The sequence below is a fragment of the Seriola lalandi genome, unplaced genomic scaffold, assembly GCF_002814215.2.
Source record: "Seriola lalandi dorsalis isolate HSWRI2012SDOR001 ecotype SW California unplaced genomic scaffold, Sedor1 jcf7180002054304, whole genome shotgun sequence".
In the NCBI taxonomy this organism is placed as follows: Eukaryota; Metazoa; Chordata; class Actinopteri; order Carangiformes; family Carangidae; genus Seriola; species Seriola lalandi.
Genome location: NW_019524857.1, coordinates 379,111 through 403,263, shown reverse-complemented (window position 1 = coordinate 403,263; position 24,153 = coordinate 379,111). Strand labels below are relative to the sequence as shown.

The 24,153-nt window shown below is 40.1% G+C and overlaps 1 protein-coding gene across 2 annotated transcripts in view; it reads right to left on the bottom strand.

Moving 5' to 3' along the window:
- Positions 1-24,153, bottom strand: part of asic1b (acid-sensing (proton-gated) ion channel 1b) — a 144,178-nt gene that overhangs the window by 37,808 nt on the left and 82,217 nt on the right. The window contains exon 1 of one of the 2 annotated variants that reach the window (XM_023406348.2): positions 7,860-8,858. The exons of the other annotated variant lie outside the window; for it this stretch is intronic. Within the exon in view, the coding sequence (XP_023262116.1) occupies positions 7,860-8,531 (672 nt within the window). The 5' untranslated portion in view covers positions 8,532-8,858. Of the gene's footprint in view, positions 1-7,859; positions 8,859-24,153 lie in introns of those variants that run through there. 2 annotated transcript variants of the gene reach the window in all.

The following is a 24,153-nucleotide window of genomic DNA, read 5'->3' as shown; positions in this document are numbered from 1 at the left end:
CATTAAGGACCTCTCATCAGCCTAATTAGCTACTAGTAAGTGGCTATTGGCCCTGTATAGGACACTTGTCATACGTCTTATTCATATATAATTGCTCCAACAAGGCTGCGGTATCCCTCATTTTCACATCATTAGGAGTCATTTATCTTAGTCAGGGAGTAAAGTGAAAGTTCTGTCCTTTCGTTTATGCCACTTTAATGATTAATTAGCATTTGTGTTATGAAGTGTTGGCTGATACTGTAGAGAGGTATCTGTCCAATTTAAATGACGCAAGCTTTATATCCCATTGGACTCATCTTAACAGGGAGTGAGTGCTGCTGCACCTCTTGTCACCAACCTCCAAGGAAGACTGATGAGAGGTTTAATTAAAGTAGGTGGGATCTGAGAGAGGGAGGGATGGAATGAGAAGTGAAATAGAGAATGAGTGAGGGATGGGTTTCTGCCAAGGCCATCCACAGCAAACAGACCACAGCGCATGTTTGATTTGTAATATTTATTTTTTAATCCTCACAGAAATAGAGTTTAATCCCTCAGGAAAACAGTTCTTTCAAAAAATGCAACCACTGTGTTTCCACTGGCAGCAGCTCTGCTTCGACGTGATGCTTTAACTGGATGGCGGTCACTGCAGCTCAGAGGCTCTGATGCTGCACTGTGGAGGGAATCAAAGGGCTCTTTAGAGATGGGATTAAGTATATTTCTGAGTGATTTCTTATAAGCAAAAAGAAAAAAGGAACAGCATGCGGTACCTCAGTGCCAAAAGCTCAATGAGATCCAGTTTAGGTTCTGAAATCATTGTAAAACACTGCCCCCTTGTGATCACTGTTTGAAATAGGTGCATGCCAGTGAGAGTGGAATTATACATGCTCGCAAGCAAATTGAATTGCTGGAAAGCCTTGAAAAAAAAGTATAAAGAAGATGAATATCACAGCTGTCAGTTTCACTAATTAGATCAAACTGTTTTAACTCAGAAATGACAGGAGAAGCATTAGATATAATTTTATCTAATGTCAAGTGGATGTAAAAATTCCAAATGCAAATTTATTTTGTAACCTCTGCATTCAGCATTACGCTAAAATGTAAATGTGATAAGCTACAACTGTGCTTAAAAGAAGGCACCTTTGAACTTCTGTCCTGAAAACAGCTAATAATGGCCGAGAAGATGAGAGAAAGTCACAGACAGCTATCTGAATTTCAGTGTCACCATAAATATTTAATGATCTTGTGCTGTCACCTCTCAGAGGGGAGGAGGCAGTTCAGCAGTGCATGCTTTTTTCAAACGCAGACACTGTAATGACCAACTCTCTGACTGAGCCCATACTTGTGCTTAATCAAACTAATTTCCATAACCTGAAATTTGAAATCCATTATTTCAGTTCAGTATCTTCACACGGGGTCAGGGGCGACTAAAAAAACAACTGACACAACACTTCGGTAAACGCTTCATGTGCTGATGAGGCAGTGCTTGCTGTTCTGCAAAGATGCATGTGCTGTGTATCAACTAAGCTTGCACGTTGTTGTGTTACTTTCGCCTGATGGATCTGAATTTTTTAACCGACTAATTAAGCAGTAAGAATTGAACATAGATCAGGCTCCAAAGAATGCATCTAACTTGTACAATGGCAAATGAAATGAATTGGCAAAATGGCTATATATTACAAACAGGGGCACAAAAATCAATTTCCATTTGAGGAAGTGACAGTTTAATTAGGCTAATTGCAAAAGGTGTAGAGCAACCGTTGCTCCACAAGTGACTGGAACCAATTGGTTTTAGTACACACTCGAAGTTGGCAGTGCTATATTCAGTTAATCTTTGTTCCTTGTTGGTGGAACATATATTATGATCTACTTTGCTCTTTTTTTTAAAGACAATTTACTAACACCTAATTTTTCATGGCACATGCTTGAAGATAATTACATTACACTTTCCCTGATATAATCTCTTCCCAATGTCTGCTTAAAAGAAATGTCGAACCGTATCAAGTGTTTACAGCTCAGCTCCAGATGACGAGGCAAGCTCCTGCTTCCTTTCTCTGAATATAAAATATTCCTATCTGCCTATCTGTCTGTCTGTCAGAGCCTCAGCCCCGAGCATACAGACTGATGCTCTTGACGAGACAGGAGAAGGGCGTAACCAGAGCCACTGGCTGTTTCTGATGCTGAGCTTGGGAGAAAGGCAAGCTGTATCTAATGGGCTGGGGCTGGAACAGGAAGCAGGGATTTGGATCACTGTTCAGAGGGGGGCTCACATTCTGCTCCGAGACAGAATCGGTGCAACCTGAACCGACTATCTGCAAGGCGGTAGCCAAGATTCACCACTGACCCAGCCCTGAGCAAGAGCTCAACGCAGTGTGCACACATACACAGGCAGACACAGTGAAACATACTTTCTCATGCACAAACACCAGACAGAGTTGATGGACAGAGAGACAGAGAGAGAGATGAGGAATGGACAGCAAACCCCAGAGACTGAGAGAGACAGAAAGCAATCAATCTGCTCACCTCCCTTTCCCGCCCCTTCTCAATATACCAACAATGGAGTCTGCAGGACCATTAGTGGCTCTTTAGCAGATATAATAAACAGGCTCTGGCAGGAGTTCACGGTTCTCCACACTGGGAACAGTGGCATTGCCAATTGCCACATTATACAAAATAAATACACTGTATTGATTTGCTGTTCAGAAGAAAAGGATAGCAGTAATACATAATGCATGCTGTTGTGAGTGAGTTAGCCTGCTCTAAAGGTACAACCAAGCCGCTCCTACATGACACAAAGGTTTAGCTAACCTGTTAGTGATAATGCTAATCTCTCTATTTCCCCATGTGATTGCAAGTGTTATATAATTTGGTCCCATTTTCTGTTAAATGTTTTATAAGCTGTAATTAATGGCCAAAAAATCATTTACTAATGCTTTATAGATCGTTGTGGGTCGCCACGTTGTGGAAAATTCTCCATCATGACACTAGTTTTACCACTCATCTTCTGGAATAGGGTTTCAGGGCATCTGGACCAATATCAATTTATTAACTGCTTATCAACATTTGGTATAACCATTTCTTAACTTTTAAGTTTGAGTTTAAGTTTGCTGTTGATATGCTTGCAACATAGCACAATTGTAGAAGGAACAATACAGTAAATGTGAAATGATGGTAAGAGCTGTTTATCACAAGCTGTTGCTTGGTGGATTGAGCAGCAAGTTGCTGCTGATGCATGAAAACATGCTGACAAGCTTGACTTGGAGTTAGCTGGTTGTAGTTGGTTAGCAGCTGGTAGCTGGGGATATTTTAGATGAAAGTGAATAAAACATATTACAGAGAGTTGTGTTGAGTGTGTGGGTGCAGAAAGAATGGGGTTGTTCTGGGACACTGGAAGACAGTTGGAGGGCAGCTTCAACGAAACACTGGTTATTGAGAGTTTGCCAACCTGATGACCCTCTTGACTTGCCTGCACTCTCACTGTCACACACGCACACAAATTCATTTTGACAGCATGTTCCTTTATTTGGTAAGGTAAAGGGTCATAATTCACTCAGAGTTGTGGCTAGTGGTGAGATTAGTGAAACCAATAATAAAGTGAAGGTGGCTGGACATCCGAGCGTGGCTGGTACTGAGATGAATCTGCCTTGAAAGCCAGTCGGGTCAGCCACTGTAATTTAACTTGGGCAAATACAGGGCAGACATAAGGCCGGGTCATGCTGCCAAGTTTCAGTTTTTTCCTTGGGTGACGATAGGATTCAACAATAGATATAACATGTAACTACTAGTGAGCCTAGTGGAGCCAGATAAATAGGGATGATGGCTGGACTACTGAGCAGAACAGGGCATTAAGATGATACTGCCTATCAAGCCAGTTGGGCCAGCCACAGCAGCTCAGACTAAGCAGATACAGCGTAGATACAAGGCTGGGTCAAGCCGCTGAGTGCTCTGTGCTTGGATGAGAGTAGGAGTTAAAGGAAGCTTAAAGATACATTAGATTAGGACTGGAGAATAGTGTTGCCTGTCATGGGGCCCAGCAGATTTACAACAGCACAGCCTGATACTCACTGCTCGGCCTAGTGATTGGTCAAAACATGATTTAATATGAAACTGTGAAGGGAAGATGTTTCCATTCTCTTGTTTGAATAAAGACTTTCTTGCATCACTGTGGCCTGTTTAAATAAAATGTTCTGGTAATATTGTGGTTATAAATGCTGCTAAACCATTAATAAAGGGTCATGGGTTTCTCCATTTCTAATGAGCTATTAGTAAAAGAGCCATTAGGGTTTGTGTATCCACTGTACAGTCACTGCCATGGCCTGCACTCGAAATCAAAAATACTGTGTGGTTGCATTGCATCTGTTACTGCAGGTAGAAAAAACACTGAATTTCAATATGATCAAAGATATCCATCATCTTTGATTTTGAAATGTAACATCACTTAAAAATATCTCAGTGTGCTATTGTATAATCAGTGTTATCTGCACTAACCCCCCCCCCCCCCCCCCCGCAGTTTATATCACTAAATAACTGAGTGGGCCCAGAAAGACACTTCAATTAGTGTCTTACAGGAGAGGTTTTCTTTAAATAGCTGGTTATCCAATCTTTTCTGAGCATTATCAAGGCAACACAGAACACTTTCTGAATTTGCTATGGAAACAAAGTAACAAAACAGAGAGCAGTGGTTTATAATTGCTGCAGGGAGGTGCATGAGCTGAAGGAACAATCAATGATTATATTAGTGGGAGGATGTAATACAGAGGGGTTCAAGTTCATGACAACAGCTATAATTAGTCCCATTAGACCAGACAAAGAAATGATTACTTGTCACTTAGATGTTTAGCCTACTGGAGGAACTACTACACCTGAAACCTGCAGACATGCACACATTATATCACTTAAAAATGATATAATGTACAACAAGACTCACATACTGTCCCCACCACCAAGGCTACATCTCACACAAGCATGTGCAGAGCTCCCTAAAAAGATGGTTATTTGCTAAGTGCTGTTATGAAGCAATGTTAATGACACCAGAAAAGGGTTGAAGTATTTAATTTGCTCTTTCAGATTCACATTAATCCTTCATCCAACTTTGATGTCAGTGGTTAAAGTCTTTCATAAATGTACTTGGGGGAGGCCTTGGAACTGATCGATGTGGTTTGTTCTGAAATTAGTTATCTCAGAAAGATATGTAACTGTTTAACTCTTCTCATTACCTTCTCTTTACAGAGACAGTGTCAGGTATAACATTAAATGTAAGTTGCTTGTATCGTTCTGATCAAAAACAGCAGCCTAAAGCCTAACTGAAACTATGCTTACTAAATGTGTGGCATGTAAGAAACAGTCAAAGACACTGTTGTGCAATAGATTTATAACTTACAACCTTTGTCTAATTATTCATTATTCATAATGGACAATTCAGATCAATGATTGTTTGAAAATAATTGGTTTCGTAAGGGCAAAAGTACAGCTGATCTGAATGCAAGAATCACAGTTTCATGATAGGAAGCATCTCATGTAATTCCAAGTAAGACATTATGAAAGCAAGAATGAGTTTTAAACTGCACCATGGCAGTAACGCCTGTCATTCAATAAAGCCGGGTCACTGACTCCCTCTCATGCTAATAAAATGGCAGACTGCACTTCAGTCGCAGTACTTTGTCTTTTAAAAAGCATATCAACAGAGGATGACAGCTGGTCCTATTTCACCTCAAGGACATTGGCCATATCCCCCACTTTTTTCCATTTATGATACTGATTGCTCGACCTGGGCATATTTCAATTTTTGGCTGGATAAGACACTGAAACCCGAATAAAAATATGCAAAGTAAGATCTACAGTGTGCTGTCAAAGCAACATTTTGCTCTGTTTTTGTGCTAATATTAAGTCATGCTGCCTGTTTGTGTCAACATGCAGTATATGCCCTCATAGTGAAGGTAAATTTGTAAAGTCTGCGAGAGAATTCCTCCAAGACAAAGAGAGCTCTGTGATGGAGACACTATTTTTAACCTTCATAAAGTTCTTTTTGTTCTTTTCTAAATGATATTCTTCACTGCGGCAATGATTTGGTGTCACTGCAGGATCGTTAATTTCATCTGGCTTGCACACGCTGTCCAACACAAAGAGAGAGAATGACTTTAATAATTTGCCCTTTTTGAGTATCTGCCATGGTCCGATAGAACACATTCACACCTCTCTTTCACATTCAACCACATCTTCGCCATTCAAGACCTTCATTTCACATTGGCACGCCTGTGTTCCCTAAACTCAAGAGTCTGTGTTATGGCTGACGGATGCAGCCCTCTACAGCTCTCAACTTCTGAAGCTTCCAACCTCATAATGTCAGAGCTACTTTCAAATGTGATGCTGTGAAGCCTCTAATGATAAATCACCTGTTAAGACAGCCCTTCAATGTTTGATGTTATGTCACTCTGCTTGTCTTTGCTTTTTAATCTTCCGTGACATGTAAAGAAATTAGTTTTTGACAGCAACATTTTATATAAATAAATTCATATTTTCTATCTCATACAGACTCATGACATTGATTTTAATGATAAGTTCATGCCTTTAAAGAAATTACTTTTTTCATTATCGATTAATCTGCATTTTATGTTCCCAATTATTCGATGAATCATTTACTAAATTGTAAAAAAAATGTCAAGACCAACGATCCATAACCCTAAAATGTAAATTAATAGCCAAAGAAGACCAATAAAACCAGCAAAAAATCTCCTTATGGAGCTATAACCAGTGATTTTTCAGAATTCTTGCAAAAGAATTAATTACTAAAAATGACTTACTGATTATCAAAACAGTTGCCAATTATACTTATGTCGATTAACTAACCAGTTAATCGAATTATCATTTGGCCACTAGTAATTACAACTTCCACTACAGCTATTCTAATTGTAATACTACAAACCATGCAATAAATAATGATAAAAATAAACTGTACATTAACAAAGAAAAAAAAAATCATGTTGTTATCAGGTCTAAAATGGGAACGGTGTATCATGTACATGCATTTACACACTGATATAATTGCATGGAGCTTTAGTTCATGTGACTCTAGTACATCCATTAGCAGTCTGCACATACCTATCTATAACTGTGCAAAGGTCAAGCAAATCAATAGACCAATAGCTGGATATTGTCAACACTACTTGTAATTCAGTATTCCTCTTGAGTGCTGTCTGCTGTGCACAGACAAGGAATGTGAGTCTCTCAAGAAGCCGCCCTTAATTTTGATCTGAGCAAAGCAAAGATTTCTTCAGTGCCTGATTAATTCAATAACAACTGCTGTATGCCAAGTATGCCACTTTAAGTAATGGAACCTGCTTTTATTATGTCAGCTTTTTTTTTTTTTTTATTTACAATGGAGTTTCATTAAAGCAGACACGCTGACTTAGAGAAACATTTTTATTTACAGCAATGACTCAGGATTGTAAGAAACTGAACTGAACTGAATTACCTCACAGCCGTAAATTAACTCTCTCTACAGTATCAGTGATTTCCTACAAAGTCCTCCTTTTCTCTTTTTCTTACTATCCTGGCATTACAGTTTCAGGTTTAGTAAAAGGTTTTACAGGACGTTGTCATTTTATTATAATGAAACCTAATAGAAGATAGCACTTGATGAAATCCAGTGGCCTTCCTCTCTTCCTTATTTGGACCACATTCAAATTTTAGAAAACCACATAAAACATTACTGATCAATCAAATCCATCAAGTCTACCAGACGCATATAAAATACCTCTTGAATATATGAAGCACCAACTTACCTTGATGTTTTCGAATTTAGACTCTGCTGATTCCCAGAAAGATCAAATATTTGAGACTATTTTGAAATATATTTTTTGCTGTGAGGTCTCTGTGTAACTTACTTCTCTGAAGTTCTCGGGGCCACACTCTAAGCCTCTGAAGTCACACTCCAGCAGAATGTCCTCTATGCGGTGTCTAGTGCGGTTGTAGAACTCATCCAGGCTGAAACGAGAGCCCGGCGGGCGGTCCGGCTCCGGGGCGAGCGGAAACCCTGGTGCCATGCCTTCTTCGAAGCCCAGCAGGGGGCCCATGAAAATCAAGTCGCTGTAGCTCATCTGAGATTTCCGAATGAAGTTGTAGTTACATATGGTGACAGCTGGAAAGGTCATGTTGTTGGCCACTCTTTCATCCAGCATGGTGATGTAATCGTACTGGAGATAGTATATGACCCTGTCAGCTACCTGGAACAAGAAAGCGGACAGGGCCATGGTGAAGACCACCGCCCACAAACCCTGACGAATACCAAACCTCTTGTTCTCCACGAACACATGGTTTGCGCCGTGCAGTGAGCAACCGCTAAAGAAAGCTGCAAGGTCGTCCACCTCGCTGACGTTTTCTTCCTCATCATTGTAATCATCCACCTGACTACACCCATCCAGGTAGTCCTGTGAGTCCCCGTCGCCGTAACTCTTCTTCACGCGCTTGTAGTGGTCATCAAAACCATCTTTGCCATATCCTCTGCTGGGCTCGTCATCGGCAGAAAAGGAGATGGTGCACATGATTCGGACAGGCATGGTGGCAGGATGAATAAGTTAATATTGCTTGTAAATAAGATAGCAATCTGAAGCCAGGAGTCCAGTCCTCAAAAATTCCAAAACAGTGAGGCAATGAAGTGGTGGTACGATACTGACACAAAACCATCAATTGAAATAATCCTGGTTTTCACCAACCAAACACAATAAGAAAAGAGTATTCTGCCGCAAACTAGTCTGACTCTCAAAGTGAGATGTCACTCAAAATATAGACCCAATCAAACAAAACCTGTCTCAGACAAAGTGAAAACATTATCTGTAGTAAAGTATTCAAGAGACTCCGTTCACCACCATTAACATCTACTCTGAGTTGAACTGAGATACCTTGCCTGGATTTGTCCTTGCGTCTCAGGGGCAGACCCATCCCTTAGAGCAATTTTGAAAGAGAGAAGAAGGAGGAGAAGAAGAAGAAGAGAAGGAGTAGGAGGGGGAGAATGAGGAGGGGAAAGAAGGTGAGGCCATGAAGAGTATAGGAAACAGAATACTCCCGCAGGGCCCAGCTACAGGTCACTGTGGCAGGGCAGGGTTTCACCATTTACAGGAAAAAACAAAACGAGGCTTGGACGCAGGGGGAGAGAGAAAATGGATGTGGAAACTCAGCCGATGTACACTAGCACAAAAGCACTAAACAGGCTGTTTATTTCTGCTGATTTTACTGTTTGTGATGACCTCTCCTGAGAAGGAAATGATCTCAGCAGAGTTGTGTAATCAAATCCAAATAATACTTAGGTGTTATTGAAATGATACAGATACGCAATTGGAAAATATTCTCACATTGGAATGTAGGATACAACCTAACGTGCATTGTAAGACCTGATGTTACCTGATGTTGAGCAACAGGAACAACACAGAGTAAGATGAGTTATTTTAGGGAATTCGAAGAGAGGACATATTAAGTGCACGTGTGATGCCTTATCAAGAAATAAACTGTAACAGTCGCAACCACCAAGGAGGAAAGTCAAGGAATTTTATCACGACTTCCATTTGCTCATTGTTATTTCAATCTAATGGCTCATTTTACTAACAGATCTCTTTCAAATTATAGAACCCCACATAGCTGCGAGCATTTCTATGAAAAGGAGATTAACTGAAAGCAAATATGTACAAGTAGTGTGGGGAAGAGAGAGAGATCATCTTAAATTGATCCTCTCATTATTGAATATGGAGATAAATGCAGATTCCCAGAGGTGGTGTTGGTTGTGATATGAAAAGGAAATGTAAGAGACCGATCCATCTGTATCGATCCACCTCCATTAGACTGCTGAGATTATTTTCAGAAACATGATGGTGCCAGAAAATGAAACGTTAGACGCATTTAGGGGCATGACAGCACTCTTTATAATAAAAATCTACGGCTAATGATACCACGGATACCTCTAAGGAATAGCCACATTAAACCGCTGAAGCCAATGGGAGGCGCATTACCCAAACGGATCCACTGTGTTGAGCTTTTAAACCATAACAACCTGTGTTTTCATCACGGGGGAACTCTGATATCAAGTGAGAAGGTGAGAAAGGCAGCAGACTTGGTCAATATGTGTTTTCTGATGATAAGAGAGCAAACAGAAGAGTTGGGGCCTGGCCTTGATCAGGCTAAATCTTGGAGCTTACTTACCAGCAGTGCCTGATAGACTCTGGTTCTTGAATATGTATTAGTGATCACTAGATAGCCTCCGGCATCCAGCCTGACCTAACAAGAAGGTCACGAAGCTCCCTCAGCTGCAGTCCCCAGGCCTTGTGAGGGGTACGACTGCATGAATATTCACACGCGCTAACATCCCAGATTTGGAACAAGATGGTGGGTTGTGAAACTGCTGTGGAGGGAAATTAAACTGTGCAAAATAGTTCACTGACCCTCCGAGTAAAATCAGATGATTAGGTTCATGTCCTTTCTGCCAAAATATCTTAATTACATTGTCAGCGCAGATTTATTTATGCACACAGGGTTGCAATAAATCTGTTCTTGTTTTGGCATCTGTGTTCTTCTCAAAAGAGATAAATCAAAGACCAAACATGATTGTCTTGCTCAATTCCTTCTCATTTATCTGCATCTATTCATCCCTTGCCTGTCATTAGTAATTTCTTTCAAATCCTGTTCACACTGCCTCAGCATGCATGCTTATATCCACACGGGGGCAGCAGCGCCACATCTAATCCTCTAGTCTCTCCTAAGGGCTGAAACTGTCATGACAAGGCATCAAAAGATTTGATAGGCATCATTTAGAGAGTGAAGATGGCAAACTGATGACAAAAGTACTTTCTTATCTGTGTTTTGCATGTTACATTACCTATTTTATATAAATACTGTCACATGCATCAAGCAGAATCATGTTTCTTTCTTGTCATGATGATTTGACTTTGTAACAGAGTTACCAGAGGCAAGCACCAAATCAAGCTTGATAAAACAGCTTTTTAACTGCAGAGAAAAGGGTATAGGAAAGCTACAAATGACAGTGAAACAGGTACTGATTTTGTAGACTGACAAAAGATAGCTTTGAGCTTTTATAACAACTGCAAATTGTCCTAAGAACACAATTCATCCTAACATGAATTTAACAGCTCCACCACTTGTGTGTTGGACCATTATCAAATCCAGCTGGAGACTTTTGTTGCTTGTTCCTCCCCATCTACTTCTCCGCTCATTTCCTGTCACCTCTAAAGTCAACTCTCTAAAAGGCAAGAAGACATCATCCTGAAATGTTGATATACTGGTACTTAAAGATCTCAGGGAAAATCATTTGTCTAATCGTTTATCTCCACACACGAACCCTCAGCTTAGTGAGAAAACAGGAAATATAAAGCAATAGGACAATCTTTTGAGGGTACATTTTTGCATCAGGTCAAAAGGTGGCAGTGTTGTGATGTGAGTGTCCACAGTCAAAGTAAAGCATATACCCCTGGGGCAGGGATTTCAACAAGGCCATGCATTTTGCCATGGTCAGAGTGAGAAGAGTGCAGGGCAGATGAGAGGAGAGGTTTAACGCTCCCTTTCAAGTCCCTCTCACCAGCTCCGCTTTCAGCTGGGATCGACCTGGCGTTGCCATGGATACATCCTGGCCGTCAGCAAGAGAGGATGCACAAAGCCCATTACTCTGAACATGCATATAGCCACACATGCACACACATGGGCACACATGCACACACATGGGCACACATGCACACACATGTGGAAAAACAGACACCCAGAAACAGCAAAAACATGGACACATGACAGTCTCTGTATTGTATTCTCTTCCACATATACACACAAGGACTCACACACACACACACAGACACACAAGGACACACACACACACACACACACAAACTGAATGGACACTTGATGCTTCTAGATAATTTATGTGTACCTCATAAAGATTTTGAAGTGAGGAGAGAAGGAGAGTCGAGGTGACATAATGAAGATATCACACGGAAGGAAGAGCTGACACACCGAGACAATGATATTACTTGCTCAAAGGCAGTATTCAATCAATAATCTTGCATTCATATTCTTAGGATATCGTGGGATTCAATGGATTCGGCCTGCTCAGGAAAAACAAAGAGCGAGTAAACAAGCAACAAGCTCGATCCATTCCCAGAAGATACTACGGCAGGATGAGGCAGAGGCCAAAGGCAGTGATGCTGTTCTACAAAACACTATATTCTGTCTTCACCTTTCAACAGCTTTCATTGCTATCTGATACACAGTGTTATACACAGACGCTCCCCTGCTGGGAGGAAACAATATGGAAAGAACAGTGACCGATTTTTTTTAAGTGAGTTGTTGTGGCCAAACAACACATTTCTCATTTAGAGGGGTGCAAAGGGTGACACAAAACTTCATGACTGATCCTGCGATGCGGTTGATAAAGAAGACCCAATTCTGTAATTATAATACACAGAGCTTTGCCTGGTAATAGATGACTGTTGAATCATGTTTCCGGAGAAGAGGTTTTTCACGCTTCTCAAGAGGCTCTTTATGCTGGTAGTCAAACATCTGGCCACAACATACTGTACTTATAACAAAGAGATCCTTAGATTGAGACAAATAAAAACAAATGATCATGATTGATAGTTGAGTCTTGCAACATGTTTTGGTTTCTCCTGTTGACTATAAAGCTCCTGTTTGTCTGCCTGACTGCCTGCAGGAAAAGCTTCAGCACTTAAAAGAATGTCATATCTCTCGCTATTAGTAGGAGGAGTGACACGTTCATGAAAGATGGGTGTCAAATGACATTTTGATTTTTATTTGATTTGACATTTCCATTCCATTCCAGTCTTTTTCTTTTTTCCAAATTAATCATTAATCTGCGGAGCCCTGTCACACTAAAACACAGATATGTTGGCTCTGCTTCATGTTCAAATTATGTTCCAAGCCACAGTTTTTCCCCACTCCGTGAATGAAAATGTTTAAATAAATGGTAGTCAGTTTAGTAGACATTGCCATCAGAGGTAAAAATAAGTCAAAATAAGCCCACTAAAAGCACTAACTGAGAGGCTTAAAGTATAGCTCCCCATGCACTCAAGAGGTATATGGGGAAAACACAGTGGCATCAGAGCACCTCCTTTAAACCTGACCTTGTCTAATAGCAGATTCTGGGACAATGACAAAATGACAGACTCGCTGCGGCAGATTCACTGATGGGCTCACCATTGTTTGTGTTGGCTAGTAAAGCTTTCATCAGATTAATCTGTCTACCATGCCATTTGGTTGTGCATTCAGCACATAGACATGCGCGGCTGAAGACCAATCCCACCGTCACATATTGGTGGTAAGTGTAATATTTCAGCTGAATGTCATTTTTTTGAAGCAACGCAATTCTACCCACCACCAGGGATTTGATGGACATAACATTTGTAACGTCATCCATAATTTCTCCAAAATGCTCCAAAATGTTTTGATGCTTTGAGCAAAAACAAAAAAAAAACACTGATTCATACTGGATGGATCTGACAAAGGATGAGCGAGGGGGAAGCAAGACACAAAACACTAACAAACATACCTGTCCTTATGGTCTTTAAGGGCTACCTGCAACTAACTAATCAGTATTGATTATCTGCTCAGTACTTTCTTGTTTAATCATTAACTAATCTCAGATACCAAGGTCAGATTGTCCAAACAACCAAGAGATATTCAGCTCAGTATCATGTACGATGTTCAATGCCAATTACTGCTGATTTATTTTCACCAAATTGATATATTGATTAATTATCTAATTGTCTCAGCTGTACTCTCTCCTTTGTTGTGAAACTTTATTTTTAAAATCACTTCAGTCAGTTTAATTGGAGCCAGCATCCAGTAAGCACAAGAGAAATTGCCTGTTGAAGTGGACCCTTCAACAACTATGGTTCTTTTCGTTTGGCTAAAACAAGAATTAAGATTCACTCAGTACTTGTAGCATTCTTAGCTGACTAAGTTGCACACCATCAAGCGGCAAAGTCAAAAGTTTAAGCCTGGCCCCAAACTGCTTATTTTACCCCCACTCACCAAATTGTTCTGTTACACTCCACTCTAAAAAAAAAAAGGAGAAAATGGCAGGAAATAATCTTGAGAACAAAACAAAAATGACTCATTACTGCTTAGAATTACTCATGGCCTGATCATGGTCAGTAACAAGCATAATGTCAAACAGAAACTGGCTGGTTCATTTATAAAAGCCAACGGCCGTGCGGTGGAAAACTACTCCCCGAAGCAGCTGGTTCATGTCACTGGCTGTTTAACAGTGCAGAGCAGATCTCGATTTCGAAACATTGACACTGCCAACTAAAGCCTTCAAAGAAATACCTCTTCCACAGCAGAGTGGTATACTTTCTTTTCCAGATTTCTGCTCACTTTCACCAATTGCACAATGCAGCACCATGCGGCACTGTGGCTGCAGATGTCACACAAAAACCGAGGAAGCTGCTCAGGGGTCAGGGAATGGTCTTAAGAGGGACTTCATTGTGATGCAGACTGAAATCAAAGGCGCTGACAAATATTTGTTCATATGAGAGAGAGCTACAGGAGGCGTGCAAGTACGCTGCATCTCAAGTGGTGATGATATTTATGACATGCTTGAAATTCACACTATGTAGTGATGGGTATCTAATGATGATATGCAGCTGGCGGCAGCAAGGCCATCAAACGCTTATAGTGTGAGAACTATAAAAGAAAAAAAAACAAATGAATATACTGACACAGAGATAGACAGAGTGAGAATGTTAAGGTCGGTGTAATTAGCCCTGCATTTAAGCTGGAGACGGGAGTTGTAGCAGATGAGGACAACTGAAATCAATGGCGATATCATGACTACTTTTGAAATCAATGGAATCCATGGAAACACCAGCCTGTTCCGATCAGAGTCAGTACATCACAGCCTCTCTGTCTCTCTGGCTCTGACTGACATGCTAAATGTGAACAGTGCCGGGTCAGAGATCAGCGATAGCCGCTCTTTGATTGGCTCTCTGTCCTGCCGCATTACACAGCGGCACCGATTCCCCTCTGAATGTGATTGTCACCGAGTCCAACCTATTACCTGCACGGTGCGGTCCCCTCTGTCTCCTGTCTTCCTTTTCACCTTTTTCAACTCAGCCTCTACTTGTCCAGTCTCTGTTTGATTCTCTCTGACTTTATCTCTCTTGCCATTTCTCACCCTCCTCTCCCTCTTTTACTAAGAGGAATACTAGTGGGGCAGCAGGCTGCCTTTTAACACAAGAGCCGAGAGGGACACAGTTATCATGCTGAATGGTTTAAATATGTCATTCGGTGGCATTTTCATAAAGCCAATTCAGCAGGGCAGGCCTGGAGTCACATAGCTTGGGGATCGCGACGCTAATATCAGTGATTACTGAGTCTGCTTTCAGGACCTCCATCTGCATCACTTCATACGTACCAATAAATGCTCAGCAAACGCCCTCGATATGCAGGCAATTATTCAGTCTAAACCATTAAATAAACAATAAAGCTTATTTTCTGCAGGTTTTAACAGTCTTCTTGTGTATATATTAAAATACATGGACAGACTGTGGCAGTTTTTTGAAAGTCCGTGTTTTTTTTTTTTTGTCTTCCTCAGAAATTATGTATTTTTTTCTTGTCATTATTTCTGTCTGACACCAAAGCAAATAGCACAAAGGAATTACGTGACAATCATGACATTTGCTGTATTGTTCCTTATGCCAGATGTTCCGTATTATTCTGTCCTCTTCTAAAAAGCTTTTTAAAAGAAGAAACTAGAAACTATCATTTTCATTATGGTTGCTGGACATATGTCATTAATTTTGCACTGCTGTAAAATAAGACTCAAGCTGCTTGAAACTCAGCATTGATTGCGACTCAACTTTCCTTGCATGAGCACTCTTGGTTTTCTTCAGATTTAAAGGAGGCTGTAATGACTGAAGCTCTCGAAAAAAAAGCAAGGAATTAGCAGGCTTGCAATGTTTTTCTTTCACCCGCAGTGCTTTTTAACCATTAAATGATGGAAAACTACATTTTCACAATGAACAAAAATGCCATTAAAAAAAAAAATATATATATATATATAAAAAAAAATACTATTTCTACAATGGCGTAGCTAAATACTTGAAGGTTAATATTTACTGAAATCTGCATCGATATTTCCCAGTATGCCCAGCTAATCAACATTCTAATTCAATATTTAATCAATAGTCATTGTCAACCCATTGCTTTTTCCATCTTGCTTTAATCCAGAGTTGTAAATAAACCTTGACTAAGAGGATAGATAATCATTGTCTTGTTTTAAAATTATGTGCACCATAAATACAGTCTGGACTGTTCCACATAGAGGTTGCTGCTGGAAAAAAAAAAGTTTAATTTCATGCACGCACATATGAATTCATCTTAACACACAGCACGGTTAACTTTTAAGAGCTGCAGTTTATAAACAACATTACCTGAAGTGGCTGGTAAGCACTGACACAGAGGAGACTAGCCTACTGTTATATGCTGGAGAGGAGATAATAAATTTACCTGATTGCTGTTCCTGTAATTCAATCTCATGGTGTTTTGAACCATGAAAAAAAAAAAAAAAATCAAGATTTAAAGAAGCTATTTGTAAGTTTTGCTATATCTACACAGCTGATGTTAGCATCCACAGCTGTTTACTTACGAGTCTTGAAGAAACGTTATACTTTCAGCATCAACCTTTACTCATTCCTTTACTCGCCAAGAGGTGTCTCCATCTGTGGAAAGCAACCCTCTTGTTTTGCTTCTATTTCTATCACTTCTTTTCTTCTACTGGAATCTCCTCACTTTCTGATACCAAGTCGCTGTAGCATCCAGGCGGCCCTGAAGAAGTATTGCTGCGCAGAGGGCAGAAGGCTTGCTGTTTACTGATTAGTAAACAGCTGTTAAAACGTTGGCTATGTAACAATAGCAGAACTTACAAATAGCTCTTTAAATACATTTTTGGCATTATTACCCAATCCTACTGCTGCAACCCTGTCTGCTCGAAATGATCATCATACACTATTAAACAGTTTTCCCAATTATGTTGTTTTTTTCAAATGAATGAAGAGCTACATTTATTAACAGCAGTTGAGTGGCCGGGAGGTTGCTGGAGCCAGGTCTGTGGTTAGGTTTAACTACAACAAAAGCACTTTGGTTAAGATCGGGGAAAGATTGTGGTGTTGATTACATGTAAATAAACACAGTGTCTGAAGTCACTGTGATGTTTCTTTAACCTTAGCCAAGAGCTGTGGGTCTGGAAAAGTTTAATAATGCTGGAGTCATAACAACTGGATAACGTACTGCAACATTTTTTTTTGTTGTTTCTTTACGTCAGTAAAGAACATTCACACTGTATTTCGACGAATACACAAATTAACAGCTACTCATTTTGTTAATTGAAAAGTCATCCGGTCACGATTGCATTTCCCTCCAGATATATTTCCTGTTGCAAATTAGTTGTATATAAACATGGTTTTATTTAGACAGCAGGCTTATCTGCTGACTAATAATTACAAAGAGGCACTATAATGTCTACTGTTAAAATGATCAAGCCATGATAAGTCAGAGCTTGGCAGGCACCGACTCATATCGGTCTAATCAGTTGTGAGCTACAACACACACTACTGCTTCACTCGAGGCCAGAGGGCTAACAAGGCGGGACACTAGCGCTGTGGGACACATCAGGCCAGAATTGTGTACACGCACAATATTTTTCTCTGTTCCTTTGTCCTTCAGTCAGTCACGCAGACACACACCCAAACACATGCCCACAGGTGTGCAAGGACCCTTTCAGGTGCCAGACAAACAATTTCTATTGTCCCCCACCGCCATTCCTCGATAGATGATGCACGGTCAACTGAGCCAGATTCACCAGTCTCAACACGGCCAATCACACACAAATGTCTGAGCAAAAGCATCGGGTGCATATCTGTTCCCACTTGTAGTAGTATTCACCAGTGCTACTTTCAAAGAACCCTCAAGAGAGTGGGGGGAAGGGAAAGGAAAGGAGAGCAGTAAAGAAAGAGAGAAGGTGGAAGGGGGATTGAACAAGGGGAGGTAAAAAGACTAGAGGGAGCCGAAACGGTGGGAAAGGGGGAGGGTGGGGGCCAGACATCTGAGCTCAGGTCTATTTGTCATGTCAGATAATATGACAAACGCTCCATTGGGGAGTTTATAACTAGATTATTGAGAGTCCCTCGATTTATTTGCAGGAATAAGAGAGCCAACACTCACGGGAGCCTGACGCACTCGTCACTTTTTAAAACAAAATTAGATTTTGTTCAAGTACTAACTGCATTATACTGTATCTTCAAGTAAAACAAAAAAATTATCAGAGATGTGGATAGCTTGGGTAATCAGGGAAACATCAGCCACGGTTGTTGAGCTCTCCAATTTCACTGAGAGGGCTGCTTAACAACCTAAGCCTCAAAGGTTTTTATAATGCATGCTCTCGGTCCCCTAGGTATCCATCCATCCATCCATCCATTGATGTGGTCACTAATCAGTCTGCTACATTTTACACAATTACTGCTTGCGTTACAGCATTTACTATGGTTAACACATGCTGCCGGGTCAAAAATTCCCATCCAAAGCAAATCAATTTCCATCCCACAGTGGAGCAGAGCTTGAGGTGGGAGGAAGGTTTAAGTCACACTTCAGTCAGCAAAACCTCTGCGTCCAATAAGTTCATAATGAGCCTGTCCCCATGTGACTGTTTGTTCCTTTATATGTAACCACCGGGTCTGACTCAGACACAAAGCAAAACTGTAAAAAAGAAATGTGGTTGCAAAATTCACATGCAGTATGAATGTCAAACAGAAATGACAAGCAATCTAAGACAATAACCAATAAAGTGAATAAAAGAAAAAGGATAGAGCGTTCTACTTCGAATAATATGGCATATTAAGGAGAGTCATTGCAAAATTCTCCCAGGCAGTTTGTTCTGTTAACAGACAAGACTAGGTATAAAGGTAGTATATGACTGGACCCAGCTGCTTGGGAGCTGCTGGAACGCAAAGCTGCGTTTCCAATTTGCTGAACCTTGTGTCCATTATGTAAAATAAAATACATTTATTACATGTCCCATTATCACTAAAGCAGGCAGAGGAAGAACTAAACATAAGACACACCGAGCAAGAGCCAGAGAGTGGGAGGGAGAGAGAGAGAAGCTAAGCTAAAGAAACTAGCAGACTCGTAGATCTGAATAGCATAGAACAGAACAACAACAGAAAAACCAGCAAGAGGAAATGAGACAATAAGCTTACTGCAGCATGCCAGTACAGCAAAAAATAAAGGTTACAGGAAGTGTTGAGTTTGTGTTAACGCATAATACAGTTACTTCAACGGGCAAATGGGAGCATCGTACTTAGGTATTGGCAATTATACACATCAAACAAAGATTAGAAATAAAGGTCTGCCTGAAATGAAGGCCTGTACCATCTGCAGTTCAGGTAAATAAAGGCCCTTGTCAGTATTTGAAGAATTACGGTAGCTGAAAACTGTTGTGGATCCACTGAAAATGCCCTTGATTATGTAATAGAAACTTTTTGTGCAAAATCATTTTGAAAGAGCATCGGCCAATGAGAAAAGTCCAACACTCCAACCAATCGTGTAAATTCATCACTCAATCAGTCAGTCACTGACATTTACGATTGTAGTGCTGGGCCATAGATGGTCCAGGCAAGTCATGCTGTTGTGTGCACTTATCCTACACTATGCAAAATGAAAGTGAAGCCATATTCTAAGCTTGTTTTTGTTACTGTGTGATAAAAACTTTTCCCTTATTAAGTTCGTGAGAATGTCCTGAGAATTAATGTGATGTTTAACACTTTACATTTACCTCCTCAGCCTCTAATGAGTTGTAGATGGTAAAAAAGATTAGAGAGCCATCAACTAGTGAAGATTAGCATCTGGACAGGCCCTGACAGGGGCTCCCTATATGAGATTTACCATTTCCTTATCCCAAATAAGGGCCTGGCTGCTGATGAGAAGGGGGCAAAATCAATACGCCCTCCTCGTTCCCATGCTCAGTTGGAGCATGAGGCACTAAAAGAGGGTCAATGATTTAGTGCATCTCTCGCTGGAGGAAATTAATAAACATGAGACTGCAGGGTTGTGCTGTGGCATGTACGCCGTTCACATCAGAGAGGTGAGAATGATAGGGAAAGTTCATTCAGCCTGATAAGATAGCTAACATCCAGAGATGAAAAGTCACTTATATTTCGTTATGGAGTTCTCTTGCCATTTAATTTTGGAGCTTTCCTGGGGCAAACTTGTAAATATAATAATTAATTTGGATAAAGCCATTTTTGCTGCATTTTCTAATCAAGTGAAAGCTATAATTCAAATTTATCCAAACAACTTTCCGTTTCATATTTTGCAGACATAGAGGTGAAAAAAAATAATGATATGGAAGGATTCACATGGGAAAGAGGGAATACAATCAAATCTTTGTATTAGAAATAGCTGCACTTGCAGGGTAAACCCACATGGCATCTACATCAACAAGAAACAGTCATTAAACTATGTCCCGAGGAGGTGCAGTGACAGCATCAAGTAGTTTGGTATTATACCACCATGCCCAATTTACAAGCCAGATGATATTTGCATCAGACGCAGAGAAACTCCTCAGTGAAAACACAGCTTAGGGATGCAAAGCATCTTCTGTTATCTGACTGATAAGGACAGCGCTACTTGCATCTTCGTTATTTTTTTTTTTTGCTAGTATTCCTTCCGCCTCTAGAGTAAGCTCCTTATACAGTATGTTTTTCTCCCACTGAATAATGGATCTGGAGAGCTGGGGAGCCTAAAATTGGTTATATGCCTACGCTTTATTTCACTGATTTCACTGATTCAGGGCTTACGTAGCTTTGCATTTATCCTACCAAGGTTTGCTTGTTTAATAAAACTATTCTTTAGTACTTTTCTACACTATATTACTTATGTAAGGATATGAACTCATTGCACTCTTCCTGTTCAAATAACTTTTAGACACTTCACTTAAGGGAATGAAATCCTGCCTATAAGGGATGGCCACAGTCCTCTTTGATAAATGCTGCAAGCAGCTACCTGGCTGGATGATTTAAATTCAAAGAGAAAAAAGGCCGTACTGTACAGAGAGTCTCGGTTCATTAGGGCTCTGTGCTGAGAAGGCTGAATATTACAGAGAGAAGCTAACTGCAGCTGCCTGAAATATAAAGTCACCCAAATGAAAACCCAAGCATGTTTTCCATCAGGCAGCGTAAAGCTAACCAGGAATTTTCAAGTGAAAGACTCTGCGAAGCTACTTTGATGTAGCTGACAAGGAGCCAGTAATGAGGAGGTTGACTTTGCTCTCAATGGAGCCACCCTGCCCAAACCCCGTCTTTTCAAATCAAATGAGTGCAAGTCGATATGATGATAATGCGCGTCTGCCCATTTGTTGATACTGCTCATCTCCCCTACCAAACACCAACTGCCACTGTTTGAACTGTGGGGTCACATTAGCCTCTTGCTCAGGGCTGAATCCCTTCACCAGCTGGGAGAGTATGTGCAGCGAAAGTAAATAAAACATCATCTACGATAACACATAAAACCCAAAGTACTGTACTTGACCCATCTCTTGAGCCAGGCCATTAACCCTGGTCTGCTATGATGCCTCTCGTGTGAATGTATGTCTTAGAATCTAAGACATAGATGCTGAGAAAAGTGAAAATGCTATTCATTTATGTAGTTCTCTATCTTTAATTCATGAATCAATTACTCTACTTTCTCAGGCTGCAACGAAGGATTGTTTTCATTATCAATTAAGCGGCTTATTATTTTCGCAATTAACATATGAACTTAGTTTTGCAGGTCATAATATACTGAAAAAATGTATTCAATTTTTCCCCAGATCCAACAGTTTTGCACTCATATTGCTTCATTAGACTGGTCAATTGTCCCAAATAACCCAAATATCAAATTAACAATGATGTAAAACAGAGAAAAGAAGTAAATCCTCACAGCTGAGAAGCTGGAACTAGGGCATGTCTGGCTTTTTTGCTTACAAAAGACTTAAATGAGTAATTAATTATTAGTATAATTGCTGTCATTTCGAATTGCTGTCATTTTCTGTGAAACAACTCACCAATTAATCCACTTATTGTTTCACTCTTACACTGTAAAGTGCTTGATATTTTTAACCTTAGATCCAGAATTTTCTAATAAAAGCAAAACCTAGATATAGTTGGACTTCTGATCTCATGAACATGTCATACAAAATCAGATTTGTACTGTATTTCATGCGTAAAACATGATTTATCAGCAGCACAATGAAAATATCTAACACTTGCATCTTTTACCATTTTGGCTACCATGCCAGCTTGACTGAGTCAGCTTTAGCAGTGAAGACAAAAAGACTCAGCAATGTGAAAAAGAGGAGGAACAAAACACTTGATTTTAGCTGAGATGCCTGAATTCACAACAAGAAAGAACATGCACTGTAACTGAAATGTGTTTGAAACAAGTGGCAGAAGCACAAAAGCCAAGAAAACAAATTGTGATATATTTGTTACAGCTGCTCTCCGCTTTTTTTTTTATTTGTTATTCTTTGACTTCCCTGTCAGTTTAAATGGTACCAGATATGGGTCACATCCTGGAATAGATACAATCAGTCATCCAAAAGAAAGAAAAAGAAAAGCAAACATGAGCAGCAATTCAGAATCAGGCATGAAAATCTGCACTGTGAATTGGTAAAACATTTCAACTGTGTCAGTAAATATTTTAAGGACTGACCAGCTGGTTACAATACTTAATGACTGAAAATTTATCACTAATGAGAGCAAATTGCGCCCATATTTTTAGAGCCTTTGGTCGTTGCTGGTTTATAGTGCTTTTGACAAGCGGCAAAATAAAACAACAAACACCTCAAAAGAAAAGCTTCTTTCTGCCTGCCTAAAAGTGGTGTCGAGAGAGGAAGTGAAAGACTGTGATTAAACAGGAACAAAGTAATTGATATTCCTCGCAGGACCCCAGGGCTCTGCCAAAAGAGAGATGGAGGAAGACGGAGACGAGGGGAAAAACGGAAATGTATTACTCAACGTCAGTAATGACCATAAACATATAAATCACAGGGAACTGAGGCTGTTACTGGGAAAATGAATCAGGCACCGCTATGAGGGGGAAGGCTGAAGGGAGTGCATGAGGAATGAAGGAAGGGATGCAGGAGCAGAAGAAGTGAGGAGATGAGGGGAAACTCGCAGGCTTAAACAACACTGCACTGCAGGGTGTCTACTGGTGTTATATCACCACTCACTTACAATTACTGACGGGTCTCAGCAGAGGATTTCTTTAGATAACTGATGCTCGATTCATGATATATTAAACCCTAACTTAATTTTTCCTGAGACATGCTATAATCCAACTCTATATGGATCTTTTCATTGCCTTATAATAGTGTCACTGCGGGACACATCCAGACTGATTCAATAGAAGTCAAACCATGTAAGGATACTGAGACTAACCTTGTATGTCTTTAGCAAATAGGAAAAACCAGCTGGGACAGTTCACCCCCACTGATGTCAGTGGAGCCAATCAGGTGACCAGCAGCAAATCGATCATGATTAGCTGGCTTAAAAAAAGATCGATGGAGTTAATGACCAGTGTGACTTTGTCTCAATCCACCAAAGAAAACAAGGACATGTACATGCACTCTTACACAGCACCTGCGATGTCCTGTCAGTGTTCCTTTGAACACTTTTTGAATATTCCTGAATATAGTAACGGCAACTAATGATTTTCATTAGTAATTCAACATTTTCACGATTAATTGATCCGCCATTTTGTCACATTGTAGTAAAAATCGTCATGTGTGATGGGAAATTTTATGGACCAAATGATTAATCAAGAAAGTTATCTCCAGATTAATCGAAGATGAGTTGCAGCCCGATGATGACAGCTACAGATCTTTTGATTATGCTCTTAATTAATTAAAACCATAAAAATGTCACAAAATAATGAAAAAAAACCCCCATTATTATTACCCACTGTTTGTTTTGTCTGACTAACACTGCAAAACCCAACAGTAGTCAATTTGTTCCTAAAGAAGACACAAGAAAGCAGTAAATCTTCATGTTTTACAAGCTGGAACCACCAATTGTTTCACAATATTACTTGAAAACTGATTCAAAGAACTCATTGATTAGCAAAATAGTTTAAAGT